This window comes from Echinops telfairi, unplaced genomic scaffold, assembly GCF_000313985.2.
Source record: "Echinops telfairi isolate 266 unplaced genomic scaffold, ASM31398v2 ScPeMD7_3509;HRSCAF=4178, whole genome shotgun sequence".
In the NCBI taxonomy this organism is placed as follows: domain Eukaryota; kingdom Metazoa; phylum Chordata; class Mammalia; order Afrosoricida; family Tenrecidae; genus Echinops; species Echinops telfairi.
This window is the reverse complement of record NW_022107407.1, coordinates 13,169,562-13,186,429: the sequence shown is the minus strand read 5'-3', so window position 1 is coordinate 13,186,429 and position 16,868 is coordinate 13,169,562. Positions and strand designations below refer to the sequence as shown.

The window sequence follows — 16,868 nt, the reverse complement described above, 5'->3', positions numbered from 1 at the left end:
ATGAGCTTCCCGTTCTCTTGCTTAGTGACGTGCTCTCTTACAGCCAGCTTGCCAGCTCCTTCCATCTCATAACTTTGTAATATGGGCGGGATGGGCTACTCTGATATATGGGATGCACTTACATTTGGTTATACAAAGAATGTACAATGAAAATGGTATATGCTTGAGTTAAATAAAAAAATTTTGGATATGGGTCCTTGCACTTATTTAGAAGAAAAATTCTCTATAGAACAGAATACTATTTCTGCCAAAGATGAGAATATCGTAATGAAGGTATATCAAATTGCAAAGAATTAAAGAACTGGAGATTAGACAAGATAAAGAAATCACACCACATACGACGGTGCTCTGTGGTAATACAGAAGTGGAAACAGGCCCACTGACTACATGGTTATGTTCCAGGGAGCGTAGAGGCTTGTAATACATTTTCCCCATTTCTTCCTTGTGAGTGTGATATGTTTGTAAGCAAGTTCAAGGCCACTGTGACTCGTGGAAACTCCATGGGGGTCAGAGCAGAGCTGTTCTCCACAGGCTTTTCAATGGCTGTGGTCTTTCAGAAACAGATCTCTAGGTCTGTATTCCAAAGTGTGTCTCGGATTTGAACCATCAACCTTTTCGTCTGTGACCATTTAACCATTTGCATCATGCAGTGAATCCTTATTTGACCTAAGCTCACTGCTAGGAGATCATTTCTAACTGACAGGGACCTTATAAGACAGAGTAGAACCACCCCGTTGGGTTTCCAAGGCTATACATCTTTATGGGAGCAGAAAGCCTCATTTTCTCCCAGAGTGGCTGGTGGGTTTGAAGTGCTGACCTTTAAGTTAGCAGTCTAACTGGTAACCTACTACATCATCAGTGCTCCTAAAGACAGACTTGTTATTCCCCGCCTTAACCAGACTGCAGCTATTCCTTTCTTCCCCTTTAGTGTAGTTCTGTTTTTTTAAAAACCTTTTCAACGCCTGTGCCAGTGGTCTGACTTCTGTCAGCTTTAAACCAGCTATCTTACAGGCAGCGTGGTGGACGGGAGAGGGTTTCTCAAGATTTTCCCGGGACCAAGCAGGTTTATCTGGGGCTTGTCATGTCACGTGCTGGACCCTGAGTTGCCCTCTGAGCTTCGGGTGCTGTGGACCCTGCTGTCCTCCCCATCTCCCTTCCTCCTTCGCGTCGCCACTTCAGTGCTCACGTCTCCTGGAGCACTGTCAACACCCTTCCGTCCTCCACCCTTGGCTAGCTTTCATTGATAAAAAAGCGAAAAGACAGATGTACTTGAAGTTGCTGCCTCCTGCTACTTTTATTTCTCACCCTGATTTCACAATAAGAAAAAAGAGAGAGGTATTTCTACTTCCTGCATGTTCTTTTCACTTCCTATCGAATCCTCAGCTGATTGTACCCTTGGTAGTCTGGCTGCGACCCATCTATCAACCCTGCTCTTCCAGGTCACCCTGACATTGAGGACAATGGATGCTTTTCAATCTTTGTTGAACTTGACCATCTGCAGCTCCATGGACTGTTGCTTCTAAAAAGAGTCTCTACAGTTCCCTGGCGTGATGGTTCTCCCAGACATCCGTTCCGTCGGCAGCCCGCTCTCGCTCTGCAGTGCTCGAAGGTGTCCTGGGGTTGGGGTACGCTGTCTGGGGTTGGGGTACGCTGGTAGGCGTTGCTTCTCACTCTCTGTTGTTTTCCTCAGACGTCCATCTAGTCCAGTCTCTGCAGTTTCTGTTGATAGCTTCCAGATCCAGGTCCCTAATTCCGACTAAAATGTAAACCCATGCATGCTAGTGACCATTGAGCATATCTATTTGGCTATCTCCAAGACTACTTAAACTCATATTGCATATTAACCTTGTCACTGCAAACCTATCCCCAATTAGTGAATGACCACGAATATCATTATCCATCTGGGTTGGACACGGGCTTCATGTTTGCCGGCTTCCTTGTCCTCACTTCTCACACAGCCTGTTGATTATACGGCTTCTCTCCAGCACCCATTTCCACCAACATGACACTGTGACACCTGGGACAGCTGGAATCGATGGACTGCCCTGTTTTTCTGGGTGTCCTCAATTGTCTGCCTTGCCATGGTTCGATCTTATCACTTCTATTTCTCTTTATTTGTGAAAATATTTGAATATTCCCTTGATGACAGGCTTCGTCTTATATAGATTCTGGCTCTTGCAAGTTTTACGGTATTAGATTAGACTAATATTGATCCTGAACCAGTATTGATTTTGAAAGGGGAATTCATTGAAACTGAATGCATTAATGCAGTCGCTGTTTAAAATCATCCAGTGGTTCTTTCCTTCCCTTAAGATCAATAAAAATTCCTTCACCTGGCTTATAGGACTTGGAATTATCTGGTGCCACCCACAATCTCAACTCATCACCTCCGGCTGCCCTTTTACAACTTGTCACACCTTCTTGGATTGATTTCTCTCACCTCCAGCTTTTGCATGTGCAGTTCCCCCTCCCCTGCCGCCACAGCCCTTCTTGCTCTGCTTATTCATTTCTACGCAATTAACGTCAACTTAGAGGTCCCTCCCTTTAAGGAAGCTTCGTTGGCTATTCTGTGCAATGTGGAGGACTAATTCTGTGTGCTCTCATCTCAAAAACTCACTGCCATTGAACTGACTCCAACTCATAGGGATCATATAGAACTGAGTAGAACTGCTCCTTTGGATTTACGAGAATGCCAATCTTTATGGGAACAGAGAGCCTTGTCTTTCTCCAGTAGAGCAGTTGGCATATTGGAATTGCTGATCTTGCAGTTATAAGTCCAATGTATAACCTACTACAGGACCAGGGCTTCTTTTGAATTCTCATAGGACATGTGGATAAGTAAGTGGACTACTGCAATACAGTATGAGTAACTTCAAAAAATGGGCAAAGTTACTCATGTTGTATTGTAATAGCCCATTCACGTACCCGTATGCCCCTCTAAGTTATCAGTTCCATGAGAATATATACACGTCACCTTTGTCTCCCAATACTAGTCCAGTGCCTTGCACTGAGTAGGTAACATTTAAATATTTGTTGAATGAATGAACAGATGAATAAATATGAGAGGAATTGGTGGGAGAATTGTAAAATTCAACTTCCTGCTTTTCCCTCAGACTAACGCCATGATTGTAGGAAAGAGAAGTCACCCTCCCATCACTGCAAACACAGAAAGTCTGGCCTCCCTCTTTCTCTCTTTTCCCCTCTGTACTTCCAATGAAATTAGAAATGAAGTGCAGCTCTGGATCAAGCCCGAAACCTGGGCAGAGGATAAAAGAGAACAAAATCAAAATAAAGCAGGACAAATACACAACAGCATCAAATTTAGGCATAGCCTAGGTCTGACCCCAACTATGACCTTAGGGGCGCCCTGATGATGAAACAAGAGGACTGGGCTAGAATCATAGAGCACTTTTTCTCATGTTACTAATTCCAGGTCTTGCTGTCCAGTTTTCTAAAAAGTAGATCTCTGTCTGTTGGGAGGTCTCTGTCATTGTGTGTCAGTTCCCCAGTACTGGCCACACTGTGCGCATGAGAAGACTGGGCATATTGGGGCTGGAAGTTGGGGCTGCCCTTTTTATGACCTCATGCTGTCCTTGCTGTCTTTCACCTCTTGTTTCTCCAAAAGGAATCCTTTGCCTGCTTTAAAAAATTTTGTTTTTGGCAGCATTTTGTTTCTCCACAGTTCCAGGGGTGTCCACGGGGACTAGTTCTCATGGACAACATTTTGATGTTTCCACCACACATCTGTCAGTTTGTCATAATGTTTTCTATACTGCTGTGAGACTGGAAGCAATATTCCTGGTATTTCAAATGTAGCAGGCCATTGTCAGAGATACTGCCAGGAGATGAGCCCCCTCAAGTTGGAAGGCACACAAAATACGACGCAGGAAGAGTTGCCTTCTTGAAACAGAGTTGTCCATAGTGGTGTGGATGGAGGAAAGCCCTCCGGATCTTCCCTTGCTGGTGGTGACAGCTCAACATGAGAATCAAAAGCTGCAAACATCTATGAATAGTTGGAGCTTGGAATGTACTTAGTATGAATGTAGGAAATTGGAAAATGTCCAAAATGAAAGAGAATATATAAAGATTGAAATCCTAGATGTTAGTGAGCTAAAATGGACTGGTGTAGGTCATTATGAATCAGGCAGTTATGTAGGTTACTATGCTGGGAAAGGTACACTTAAGAGAAATGATGTTGCATTCATAATCAAAAAGGACATTTCACAAGCTATCTTGAAGAACAATGCTGTCTTTGATAGGATAATATCTATCTGCATACAGGGAAGTCCAATCATTACAAGAATTTTTCACATTTATGCATGAATAGATAAAGCTAATGATGCAGAAATTTAAGAATTCTACCAACATCATCAGTCTGAAATTGATCAAATGTGGAATCAAGATGCATTGTAATTACTGTTCATTAGAATGTAAAAGTTGGAAACAAAGAGGAAGGGACAGTCTTTGGGAAATATGATCTTAGTGAAAGAAACAGGTAGAGATCGCATGACAGAATTTTGCAAGAACAATGACTTGTTTGTAGCAAATGCCTTTTTACAACAACACAAAAAGAGAGAACACAAGTGAACTTCTCCAGATGAAATACACAGAAATCACATCAACTCTATGTCTGTGGGAAGAGACAATGGAGAAATGCAGTATCAGCTGCTAAACCAGGCCAGGCAGACTGGGTAATTTCAGGTTGAGCTGAAGAAAATTAAAACCAGTCCAAGAGACCCAAAATATCACCTTCAGTCTAACCCACCTGAATGTTGAGAACATCTCAAGAACTGATTTGAAACACCGAGCACTAATGACAGAAGACTTCTTGACCTGTGGGATGATATCCAAACCGTCATTCACGATGAAATATTCGGGACCTGGAATGAACGTAGGCAATTGGAAAGCAAAAGGTCATTAAAAAGACAAAGAAAGAAATGATCAAAGTGGATGTCAGAAGAAAATCTGAAACTTGCTCTTCAACATCAAGTAGTCAAGGAAAATGGAAGAAACGATGAAGAAAACGAGCTGAGCATAAAATTTCAAGTGGAGTTCGAGAAGACAGAGTCAAATATTATAATGTAATGTGCAAAGACCTAGAGCTAGAAAGCCCAAAAGGCAGAACACATGCAGCATTATTTGCAACTAAAGAACTAAAGAAAAATGCAAGCGTCAAGTTGCAATAATGAAAGAGTCTATGGGCAAAATATTGAATGATGCAGCAAGCATCAAAAGAAAGTGAAACGAATACACAGAGTCACTGTACTAAGAAGAACTAGTCAGCATTCAACCATTTCAAGAGGTAGCGGATGATGAAGAACCTGTGCTACTGAAGGAAGAACTTCAAGCTGCACTGAAGGTAATAGCCAAAAACAAGGGTCCAGGAATTGAAGGAATACGAATTGAAATGTTTCAACAAGCAGGTGAAACACTGGAAGCACTCACTCATCTATGCCACGACATTTGGAAGACAGCTACCTACCGAGCTGGTTGACTGGAAGAGATATGTATTTGTACCTATTCCAAAGAAGTTAATAGCACATGCAGGTAAGATTGTGCTGAAGATGATGTGACAAACGGTTGCATCGGTAGATTGACATGTACTGGCAGAAATTCAGGCTGAATTGAGAAGAGGACATGGTATCAGGGAGACCACTGCTGAGGTCAGGTGGGTCGCAGCTGAAGGCAGAGAATACTAGGGACTTGTTTCCTTGTTTGATTGTCTATGCAAAGGCACTCTACTGTGTGGATAGGCCTGTGAAGAATGGGAATTCTGGAACACTCACTCGCTCTCATGGGGGAACCCGTCTGTGGATGCTGTGTCTCTGCTGCCCTTTGTGTCACCTAACTCTTTCTTGGCTCTCCTCCCCTCCTGTTTCCCCTACAGGAGTCCTTCCCTGCTTTCTTCGACTTCTTTTTGGCAGCATTTAATTCTCCAAGGATCCAGGGTGGTTCACCAGACCTTGTTTTTCATGAACAGCATTAAAAAAAAATCATTTTATTGGGGGCTCCTACAGATCTTTTTAAGAAAATCATTTTATTAGGGGCTCGTACTCCTCAGGTCTGGCTAATTTGCATGTTTGATGGCACCAAAAATACTTCCTCCCTAAACCAAGTCAGCACTACAATGTGCTGAATAATAGAACTAAGAAATACTCTGCATTTTAAAAGTTTCCCTTTCAGCACAAGACCTGGAAGTGAAAATCCACCCCTTGGTATTTTCTCCAGAATGGAGATTCTCTGCAGAATTACTATGCAAGGGCAGTGATCCGATCACGCATCATTTCAATGGAAAGTAGCATTGCACGCTGGAAAGAATGTGGGAGCTCCTATCAGAGGGACACACGGAAATTTCAATTCTACTAATTAGCTGTGTAGACGACTTGGGCTAGTTATTTAACTTCCGACACTTTAGTTTTGTCATCTGTATTAGCAGGTGAATCTGACCTACATCAGGACTTTATGTAAGAAAAAAACAAACCTTAAACATACAAAGAGTTTGGCCCAGTGAAGGTGCTCGATAGTATTTGACCCTGACTTTTACCTTTTTTTCTGTATTACAGTTAACATTTGAACATAACAACAGCAAAAGAAAATGATTGAATCCAGTTTCTGCCTTTGGTTTTGAGCGACATGCATGGAACTGCGTTCTGCATTACCGTCCCTCCTTTATGGGACCCCGAGCTGCACCGGGGCATCTCTGCTGGAGGCTGAGTTGACCATCTAGATTCCTAGCATTCGGCTCCATCGTGCAGAAAGTGGTTACTGTTGAAGCTCCATCTTTCATGAAAGGAGGTGCTATTCTGGAGCACGGGAGTTTCCTCGTTGTGTGGGGAATAGCGCTGGTATTCCTGGCCAAGAGCAGTTGCGCGAGGCAGTGGGTGGGGGCAAGGGGGCATTCTTACTCCTGAGAGTCCTTCCTTCACATGTGTGTGGTGGTGTCAGTTTTACACAGCCCATCCAAAATGTGACGCGCTGACACGAGTGTCCTGTTTCACTTTCAAGCAATGAACCTGTGTTCCTTTCGTAAGGGAGAGAGAATTTCATAATTTCTCAAATTAAACAACATGAAAGATTTTTAAAAGTGCTGTTATTTCCTTTTCACTCCCACTACTTTTTCGATGAGCTCAAAGCACAAGTATGGATGACTTTAAACCGTGATTTCTACCCTTACCCTTTCTCCTTTGCGGTACTGAACAGGGTTTAGTTTCACTCTGTCTGCTGGGCTTCGGCTTCCTCTTGTTTTTCTTCAAAGAAGGACCTCTCCACTTCCCCATTTGCCCAATCTTGGAAGCTCAGATGCTTCAGTGACTGTCTCATGTGGGCCTCCCTGACATCTCCCCATCGCTGTTGGTATTCTGGCTTCACCTGCTCTCTACCGTGCAGCTTCCTGTTTGTTACCTCGCCAATATGATTCAGAGTCCACTCTTCTACCAACAACACCTTTTCTATGCTCAGATCTAATCATGCCACTGTCTTACTAAAAAAAAATCATGGATGATTGAACGTTGCCATCATTTATTTAATAAGACTCCTAAAAGTAAGCTTATAACTAAAGTGAATTTTAAAGTGAATGTTTGTTTGTCCAACGTACTTCTTTTTCTTTCTATAATACTGGCTCTACTGCTGTCTTGTTGCTTAGCACGGCTCTCTTCCTCTTCCCCATCTGGAAACACCACCTTAAAAGCATAGCTCAAATACTATTTTCTCTTTAGTAACCCACTCTCCTGGTCAGAATTAATACCAGCCTCATTTTTCTTCTAATCATTTTTTGTGTGTATGTATATATGATGCTCTCCCCATCCCTCACCACCCCCCCCATTTAATGATCTACCTCTTCAAGTTAGATTAGGTTCTTAATTACTATTTGTCCTCCAGTCTCTGGGACGTATGTGCTTATTAAATATTGACTGAATTTAATAGAGCTCTATAATTCTTGACTGACATATGGGATTGTATTTTAAATGATTGGTAATTTCCTTGGTAGAAACTCTACCATTGATGCAGAACTCATTATATATTTGTTCCTTTGCTTGAAATTCTATAAATATTGAAAACACTACAGATACATTTAGGATTTTTTTGGCCTTTTCTCAATGGAATAAAAGGCTAAGGATTTGAGTACCTGGATAACTCAGGTTTTCAGAGTAAGCATGAATAATAGGCAAACTAGAAGACTTAAAGGCCATAGATTTGAGGGGCGGGGTGGTGGGGGACACAGAATAAGGAATGACCAAAGAAGTATGGACTCCAGACAAGAAATGGTGCTGGGAGGACCCCCTAGCAAAGCCCAAGAGTGGACCTCTGGCTGAGCACATTTGCAGCTGTTGTGAGAACAGATTCCTATTTAATTAGGGAACTAAACAGGCTTCAAGTGCCTTCCATACAAAGAAGGCATCTTCTGATTCTGTGGCCAGGGTCCTCCCCCCACCCTCCTCCAAAACAAACTCACTATCAAGTCTATTCAAATGCATAGTGACCCTGTTAGAAAGATTGGGTAGAACTGCCTTTGTGGATTTGATTTGTGAGTCAGTATCTCTTTACAGGAGGAGCAACCCTCACCTTTCTGCTGAGGAGCAGGTGTGCTTTCCAACTACCGACCTTGTTGTGATGAGCTCAACCAGTAGCCACTATGCCACCAAGGCTCCACTATGACAAAGGTCCAAGAGAGCCTACTTCTCCTTCTAGTTTCCGGAAATGTGGTTTCCTCATGGCCTGCTTCAATACATTATGACTTCCTTGCTTTATGACAGGTGAGATCTTAGAGATCCTTGCTTTTGACTTCTCAACGCACATAGCGGAGAGGAGATAGTAACATCAGACCTTCAGTGTCATTCTAAAGGCTGAGGGCTTGTGGATTATTATAAAAGGATGAAGTGAAATTTCCCCAGGAGAACACAGGAGTTGATACTCGTGTGGTACGCATATTACAATTTCTGTCGCCCATTTGTACTTAGGATAGTAACAATAGCCTAGGCTAATCATAATCACAGGAGAGTGAGAATATATGCGTAAATAGTTCTTGGTTCACAGTAAGTGTTCAGGAAATCTATCTTTTGTTATTATTAATTCTACCTGTTAGATCATTCTGGGACCCTAAGCTGCTCTGTACATCTGTAAGTTGGTCTTACTGGGCTCAGACACAGAGCATCCTCATGGATTTTACTTTTACATTGAGTAACAACTTCAGGGCCTTTAAAGCTCCTGCTATTTGTATGATTCTTTTTAATCAAATAGGATGAATAAATCAGAGAAAACAAGGAAGATCTCCTAGGTAAGCCTTCTGCTAAGATCGGGCTGAGAGGTCACTGTCCTGACGTGTCTTTGAAAAATCTAGAAGAATCAGGAGACCCTGGGAAGTGTCAGAGGAATGTAATAAAGACAACTGGGAAATATGATTTTTGAAGAAAAAAGTTTAAGAAATCAAATTCTGTGGCTGTTGAAGAAAAGAAGGCCAAGATAAAATCTGATAATGAGTAAAATATCTGAATAGCTTTATATAAAAGTTGGTTAATGTATAGATGTTCTCTATCTTCACCGAGGACAAAGAAGCAAGGGCAAAGCATTTGATGAAAGAGTTTTTGATAAAGCATCATTTGCAGTCAGTAACTATTTGTTAAAATGAGAGTAGATATTGTTCAGAGACTGAAAAATTAAATGCAAAATAAATTAAAACTAAAAAATAAAAGCAAATACAAATCAAGTCCACCTAAGATCTTTTAGGGTGCTCCTATTTTACAGTACAGAGTAAATGATATGACATTCAACAGCCTTTGCCATTCTGGACTTAGAGGTCTATAATGAGAACGCTCTCTGGAATTAGACAATGTGGGCCTGCTACTGGGTCTCAGTTTCCTCAAACACCAACAACAGAAATGCAAGCATCTAACTCTCACTGTGTCTATGAGGATCCCGTGATCAAATGTACTCTCTTCAGTTTCTAGAATCATACTTGCTAGCAAACTAGCTTAGGGCTACATTTTCCTCCATGAGCGTTAAGTTATGGGGCATGCACATCCTGCCATTATGGACAAAGCTTGAATTTGTGCATATGGAAAGAGAGGAGCCAGAGATTTCCTCAGATTCTCAAGACAGATCTGTGACCCTTATGATGTTCAGGTTTATTGTTCTGTGATTTCACATCTCATTATAGCACATAAAGGAGACAAAGACCCCTTGGATGCATATACTGGCTTAAACTTTGACACATGTGTGGCACATGCATGTACACACACACACACACACACACACACAGATAATGAACCACGGTCTATGTAAAGTTTTCTCTGTATCTTGCCTATAGATAACAGCAGGTTATTTTTCTGGAATAAGGACAACAGGAAATTAACATTGTATAAAGTACTTTTAGTTGTATGTATGGCCATCAGGAATCAATTGATTTGGAGAAGTTTGCTTATTAAACTATTGGTTTTTGTCTATCCTTAGAGGCAAATTTACATAATCACTGTTAAGTGAATAGAACACTTTTGCTTTACAAAATTTAAAACCTCACTCCAATGTCTATGCAAGGGAAATTATTATCATGGAAGCTAATGTCATAGAATACTTCCAGTATGCTAAACCCCCGGGGGCCATATAAGATGATTCAACAAATTCACAGGGCCAAAATTACACTATCTTTTTATTTCATTTTACCCACAAACTTTTGAAACCCTTTCATATATCAAACAAACCTCACTGCCATTGAGATGAATCCAACTCATAGTGACTCTCTGGGCAGCGTAGAGTGGTCCTTTTGGGTTTCCAAGGCTGTTAATCTTTCTGGGAGCAAAACGATTTATCTTACTCACAAGGGGTGGCTAGGGGATTTGAAGTACTGATCTTGTGGTCGGCAGCTCAAGGCATACCCCACTACGTCACTAGGGCTCCTCCCTAATATATAGTAATCAGATTTTCCAAAAACTAAATCAAATTTACTCTAACTCTATGGATTAGCACTGATGTTATTACTTTAGGCATAGATCATAGCTTAAGTTTAAGTTTAAATTATATTTTAATCAGAGGTTTATGCTATATTATTGATTCCGAATATTCCCCCCAAAAGTGAAATGAATAAAATATTTAAACCAAATTATGATTGAATGTACAATGTGCTAAACAAGCAGACAAAAATAAATAGAAACAAAACCAAACCAAACCAGACATTTGGACATGAAATGATAAGTAAATGCTCACTTTAAGTTCTCTGGATACACAGTATTAGAAGTTATGTTGAAGTGAGTGGTGATACATTTCTTCTCCAAGATAAATTAAAATAAACACCGACTTGTGTTTAACCAGTTCGATTAGTTGAGTGATTTTCATTTGAGATCATCTAAGCCCACAATTTTGGGGATGATTGCTTACTCTTACACAAAGGCCGAGAAGCGATGATCGCTTGCTCTTATTCTATATTCATTGCAGTGTATAGCGGTGGACTGCTAATATACTTCTCTTTACCATATACGGTGTGTGGTTTCTGGCATTGTTATTATGCTTCTTAGTGGGGGGGGGGGCAACTTGGCCCTCAGCTGTTGTGGTGGTACTCCGGCATCCAGTGGGTAGAGATGAGAGATGTCACTCAACATCCTGAACTATTCAGGATAGCCCTCGCAGCAAAGAATTCTCTGACCCCAAATGTCAAGACTGCCGGGTTGAGAATCCCTGGCCTAGAGAATGAGAAGGGTGCATTATTCTGTGAGGGTGCATTACTCAGCTATCCCAGTCTTCTCATTCAGCTCTTCTTGTTGGCTTTACCAATGACTAATAGACATGCTCACAAATGGTTTATTTAAACTTGAAAATAGTCCCAAGATTTGCAGTGGGATCTATTTCATCTTTTGGCCAAACTGCATGGGGCAACCAAGCGAATGTCTCCCGCACTCTGACTGTTGACTCTGGGTATTAGGGCAGTGCATCAAGCCACCAGTATGCTTTCACTTGACCTTGCTTTGTGCCAGGTAGGTTTTGTGGTTTGTGGGTAGCCTATTTACGGTTGAGCTCCACTTTGTGAATTTGCCACCTCTCTCCACCTTGGGGTGTACTTAAAGCAGAAGGCTCAGCCCCTCTTGTATCGACTACAGTATAATCTAAAATTTCAGAGTGGCAAGGCAAGGGGTGTCTTATAACTCGGTTTCTTTATTCAATTGTTTGTTACATGCAGCACTGATTGCTCCAGTCTAAGACCTCACTTCATCAGGGTTTCATTCAGGACTGTTTTTGTCCCTCCCTTGGCATGACCTTGCTGCTCATAACGGAACATGACATAGACATTTCTGTTTCCAAATGAAAAGATGTAGATCCACTTTTTGTGTAAAACAAGACACCACAAGGTCCCTTACAATCCAGGTCTACCGTAGGGCTTAACAGACAATAAACTTGAACCCAAACTCACTGCCATCAAGTCCATTATGGCTCATGGCAACCCTATAGGAAAGGGCGGAAGTGCCCCTGTGGGCTGCTGAGACTAACTCTTCACAGGGGTAGAAAGCCTCATCTTTCTCCCACAGAGCGGCTGGTGCTGTTAGACTGCTGACCAGTTAGCAGCCCAGTGTGTAACTCACTACACCGCTCCTTCGCTTCGCAACGAACCTCAAAGCCAAACTCACTGCCACGGACTCAAATCCGACCCCTAGAGATGCCCATACGACAGGGCAGAACTGTCCCTGTGGGTTTCCGAGACTGTAACTAGGCGAATAGAAACCTTTGTTTTTCTCTCGTGGACAGGCTTGTGGCTTCAACCTGCTGACTGGGCCTGTAGCAGCCCAAAGGCTAGCCACTAGGCCACCAGGAATCCCTTTCGAGATAGAAGAACTATTTGTAAAATAGTTACTGAAGGCCACACAGAGTGCTTAACGTGTCTTATGGCCGAATCTTTATAGTATATTTTAGACACTCTTCTTTTTTGGTGTGTGTGTGCTGAGATGGAATTATAGTGCCTGGCATTTTTAAAGTTAAGGAATTTCAGCGTTCTCTTTTGATCATCATTGCTAATAATAACTGAACAGCTTTGTGGCATGAATCTTAATATTTGAGAGTGACTTTCAATGGTATCAGAATGTTTGCCACTCAATAGCTCTTCTTAAGGATCTTATAGTTTACTAGGGAGATATTTTCACTCTGTAGTCCTTCAATTTAGAAAAACATGTGCCACTGAGGGACTGTAGAAAGGTCTCTTGTACAACAAGTGATTGGAGCAGCACTGCTGTGTGGGTGTAAGGCTCTCTAGAGCCTTAATTTTAAAGTCAAATGGAGCTTGCCCTAAAGTCTGAAGCCTTAGCAATGTGCCTATGTGTGGACAGCGTTGTTATTTAAATAAGAAAGAATGGATTTGAAGAGAAGAAGAATTATCTCTACATACCTTCGATGAGAAGCATAATTGCCAGTTATATGTCCAGAGCCATCACAACCAGGGGTGGGGCACCTACAATTAAAAATGTAAATTGGGTAATTTACTTGAAAGAAATAAAACTCTCCCAACAATTAACTTTGTTACTCATCCAAAAAGTCCATGGTATTGTGTCATCTCTCTCCCGGAAGAACCCTCAATTGAGCCGGACCACCACCAGCTCCGTGTGCTGTGAGATGGTGTCCATTCGTCACAGCCACCAGACACAAACCTTTTTCCTCCCCCCAAAACAGTGCATCGCTCCAGAAAAAACATGAATTTCAGTCAGTCACTGTTTAGGATTCAGTGATCTCTGGAGGAGAGCGCAAATCTTGGTCAGTAGGCTATTGAAAGCTCTCTATTCCCTCCAATGATGACACATGTCCCTTCTCTAATTGTTACTTTAACGACAGCCCCGTTATAAAGGGGCTTGTTATTCTATCAATACGACTGAAGTCTGGATGATACAGGGACGGACATGCGTATGAGAGCAGTCTCAGCCTCAAACTCAACATGCTAGCAGTACAAACTTCCATAACTTTCCCGAGCTTGGCTAACTGGGCGAATTCAGACTATTTAGAATAGTTGATGTGCATCCACATTTTACCAGTGTAAGCACCCAATTAGGGAATTTCATTTGGTTTCTTGTCTACTGCATTGCTATTGCTCAAATGGGAAATAATTACTTTTATAAAAGTTTTATAATTATTACTCTCTGTGTTAACTTCTTATATATGCCATTGTTTAAATAATCAAGCAGTGCTACTAAGATTGTTTTCACTTAGTATTATTAAGAATTTTATTTAACCACTTGAACTGTATGTAAACCTACCATAGATGTAAAAGCTGAGGGAAATGTTTACTGAAAGACAAACCAAAACCCCCCCCCCCCACATTTTACTTTCCATTAAATTTGTAAATCAAAATGTAGCAAGGATTAATAAGCAATGTTATCATCCCATAATAAAGCTCAAATTCTACCCCATTCCTCTATCTGCATTAAATACATTCTTGTCAGGGACAAAGATGACAGTTTTAAATATTTCATAAATATATTCTACTTCTGGGAGGTTTCGATTTACTTTCCACTCAGAAAGTCACCCTGATTATTCAAAATGGAAACTAGGCCGGCACAATTTCTCATAGATTGTGTTTCTCAAGATAAGATGATAGTGTCAATGAGATGGATGGAAAAAACAGAGTGAAATTCGACTAATTTCAGGTGTATGGATGTCAGTCATATTTTGATCATTGGGAAGTATAAACAATCTGTTGATACTTAGACACTTTCTAATTTTCTTTGAGTCTGAAGGAAGGACACACTGTTTTAGATCTCCTATTTTAGAAATTGGTATTTGCCATAGTAAAGGTTTAAATTAGAGTTTGGTTTTAATGGAATTAAAATACAAAGCATAACAAAAACTGAAATAAAGGTAATAGAGCATTGTTTGGTGCTTGAGTTAATGCCACTTTAGTACATGTGGAATCAGAATTCCAAAAGCAGGCTGAGGCAGAACAACAGTCGCTGTTTGACACCAAACCTACATACCGAAAACGATCATCCAAATCAGATTATTGACTTGAATTTTATTAAAATAACAGCTGTCTACAGACACTTGCAAACATTTGTTTATTATAAGTGCATCCAAGGTTAAGTAATTAGTATATGCATAGTAACTTATAGGACTAAATTTAAGTCAGTGCTTTTCCAAATGACACCTCAGCTGGATGATCTATGCTCCCAGAATGTGAAAGCAATACAATCTAAGAGAAGTTAACTTCACGCAAGTTTCTCTTTTGAGAATTTATTAACAAATGAGGAACATATTTGGCATCATTTTTTTCTTAAAAAAATCCTTAAACTCTTCCTAATTTTAGTATTCAGTGCTAATTTTTTGAAAATTTACTCATAGTACAATTAGAAATTTTTTTTAAAGAGGGTTGTTTATATACTCTGCTTAAATATAAAGTGAGGTGTTATAACCAAAATTATACAAATGAATACAAATTTAAAAAGAGGAAGAAAGAAAAAGGAAGATTATTAGTCTTGTTTTTGTTTCGATAAGTACCATTTAAAAATGCATGATATTTTTTGTAATCCAGAGCATTTAAAATGACATTTATTACCATTAAATATATCCAAGAAGCTTCAAAAATTTCATGGGTGTGATAAGAGTCGTATGATCCCCCAATAGAATGATTTTAAAAATGAATGGGAAAAATTAATTACAAAATAGAATTTTTCCATAAGCCTTTTATAGTCCCAATCCAGAACTTCACTGTGTCGGGAAGGAAAAAGAAAGTTTCCAGAAAGCGGGCCTTTTTAAAACGAATTTTTAGGGTTTGATGCTAGGTGGCTGGGGTTTGAATTGGGGACGTGCCACTTGTTAACTATGAGAGTTTGGGAGAAATTGTTTAAGGTTGCCAGACTACATTCCTCATGTGGGGCTGAAGCTCAATCGCCCTGCCCTTTTTACATTATGAAGATGTTAAAAGGTAAGTTAAGGCCTTGCTAAGGGAACTGCTATTCCCCCTCTGTCCTCGTCCTTTTGTCGATACATTTTGAGAATTAAACACAATGATTCAGGCTTTTTCGTTAGCATTCTTATTTCTTACTCGTCTGTGTGGAGTTCTACATCTAAGGTTAAAATGACCTACTGCATTGGACTGCTTGCTGTCCTTTGCAAAAACGCACTTGGGCTTTCATGAAAGTAGTCGTTCGGCTTTCTCGTCTTTAGGTGGTGCTTGTGGACCACACAGACATCGACATCAACTAGTCTTTCTTTGTACATCTCTAGGCATTCATTTTTATGTTACCATTTAGGATTCTAAGGCTTTTTCAAATTCTTAGATTTACATACACATTCCCTAGCTTAAAGACACCTCAACATTCAAAAGTACAATTTTCTGAAGTCAATGAATGAAGACGTGATTATTCATCTAACAAAAGGACTCTTTGCTTCTCCCGAATGGAGCCAGCTCCAGGATCCTGGAAAATGTGAGTGGTGTAAAATCGATTTTCAAAAATTCGATTTGCATCTACCCATCTAAGAGCACATCTTTTCTATAAAGGGAGGCCCAAGTGGGATAATCAAAATCCCCTGTGGATACAATCAGACAGTAGCATGTGCTGCACAGCTTGGGTTTTGAAATGGCAGAAGAGACAGACTGAGTTTCCATGGAAACTGCCCCCTCAACTCCCTTTAAAGGAAGCACAGGCTCTTACCAGGGAAGTAAATCAGGCTGCCATAGGGGAAGAAGGATGTTTTAAAAGAACACCGCTAAGTTAATGGTCCTCCTGGCTTTCTAATAATTCTCATGAACAATAGCACAGAGTCTATATTAAGTCGCTACATTAAATAAAACACTGTATCAATCAATCAATCATCTATCTATCTATCTATCTATCTATCATCTATCTATCTATCTATCTATCTATCTATCTATCTATCTATCATCTATCTATCTATCATCTACCTAC

General features: G+C 40.6%; 1 protein-coding gene across 18 annotated transcripts in view; it reads right to left on the bottom strand.

Annotated features, from left to right (window-relative positions):
* The window catches only part of MYT1L (myelin transcription factor 1 like), a 723,101-nt gene that overhangs the window by 67,687 nt on the left and 638,546 nt on the right, over window positions 1–16,868 (bottom strand). For 16 of the 18 annotated variants that reach the window (XM_045294233.1, XM_045294236.1, XM_045294234.1 and 13 more), the window contains one exon: window positions 13,361–13,423. The exons of the other annotated variants lie outside the window; for them this stretch is intronic. In XM_045294233.1, coding sequence (XP_045150168.1) covers window positions 13,361–13,423 — 63 coding nt within the window. The remainder of the gene's footprint in view (window positions 1–13,360; window positions 13,424–16,868) is intronic. 18 annotated transcript variants of the gene reach the window in all.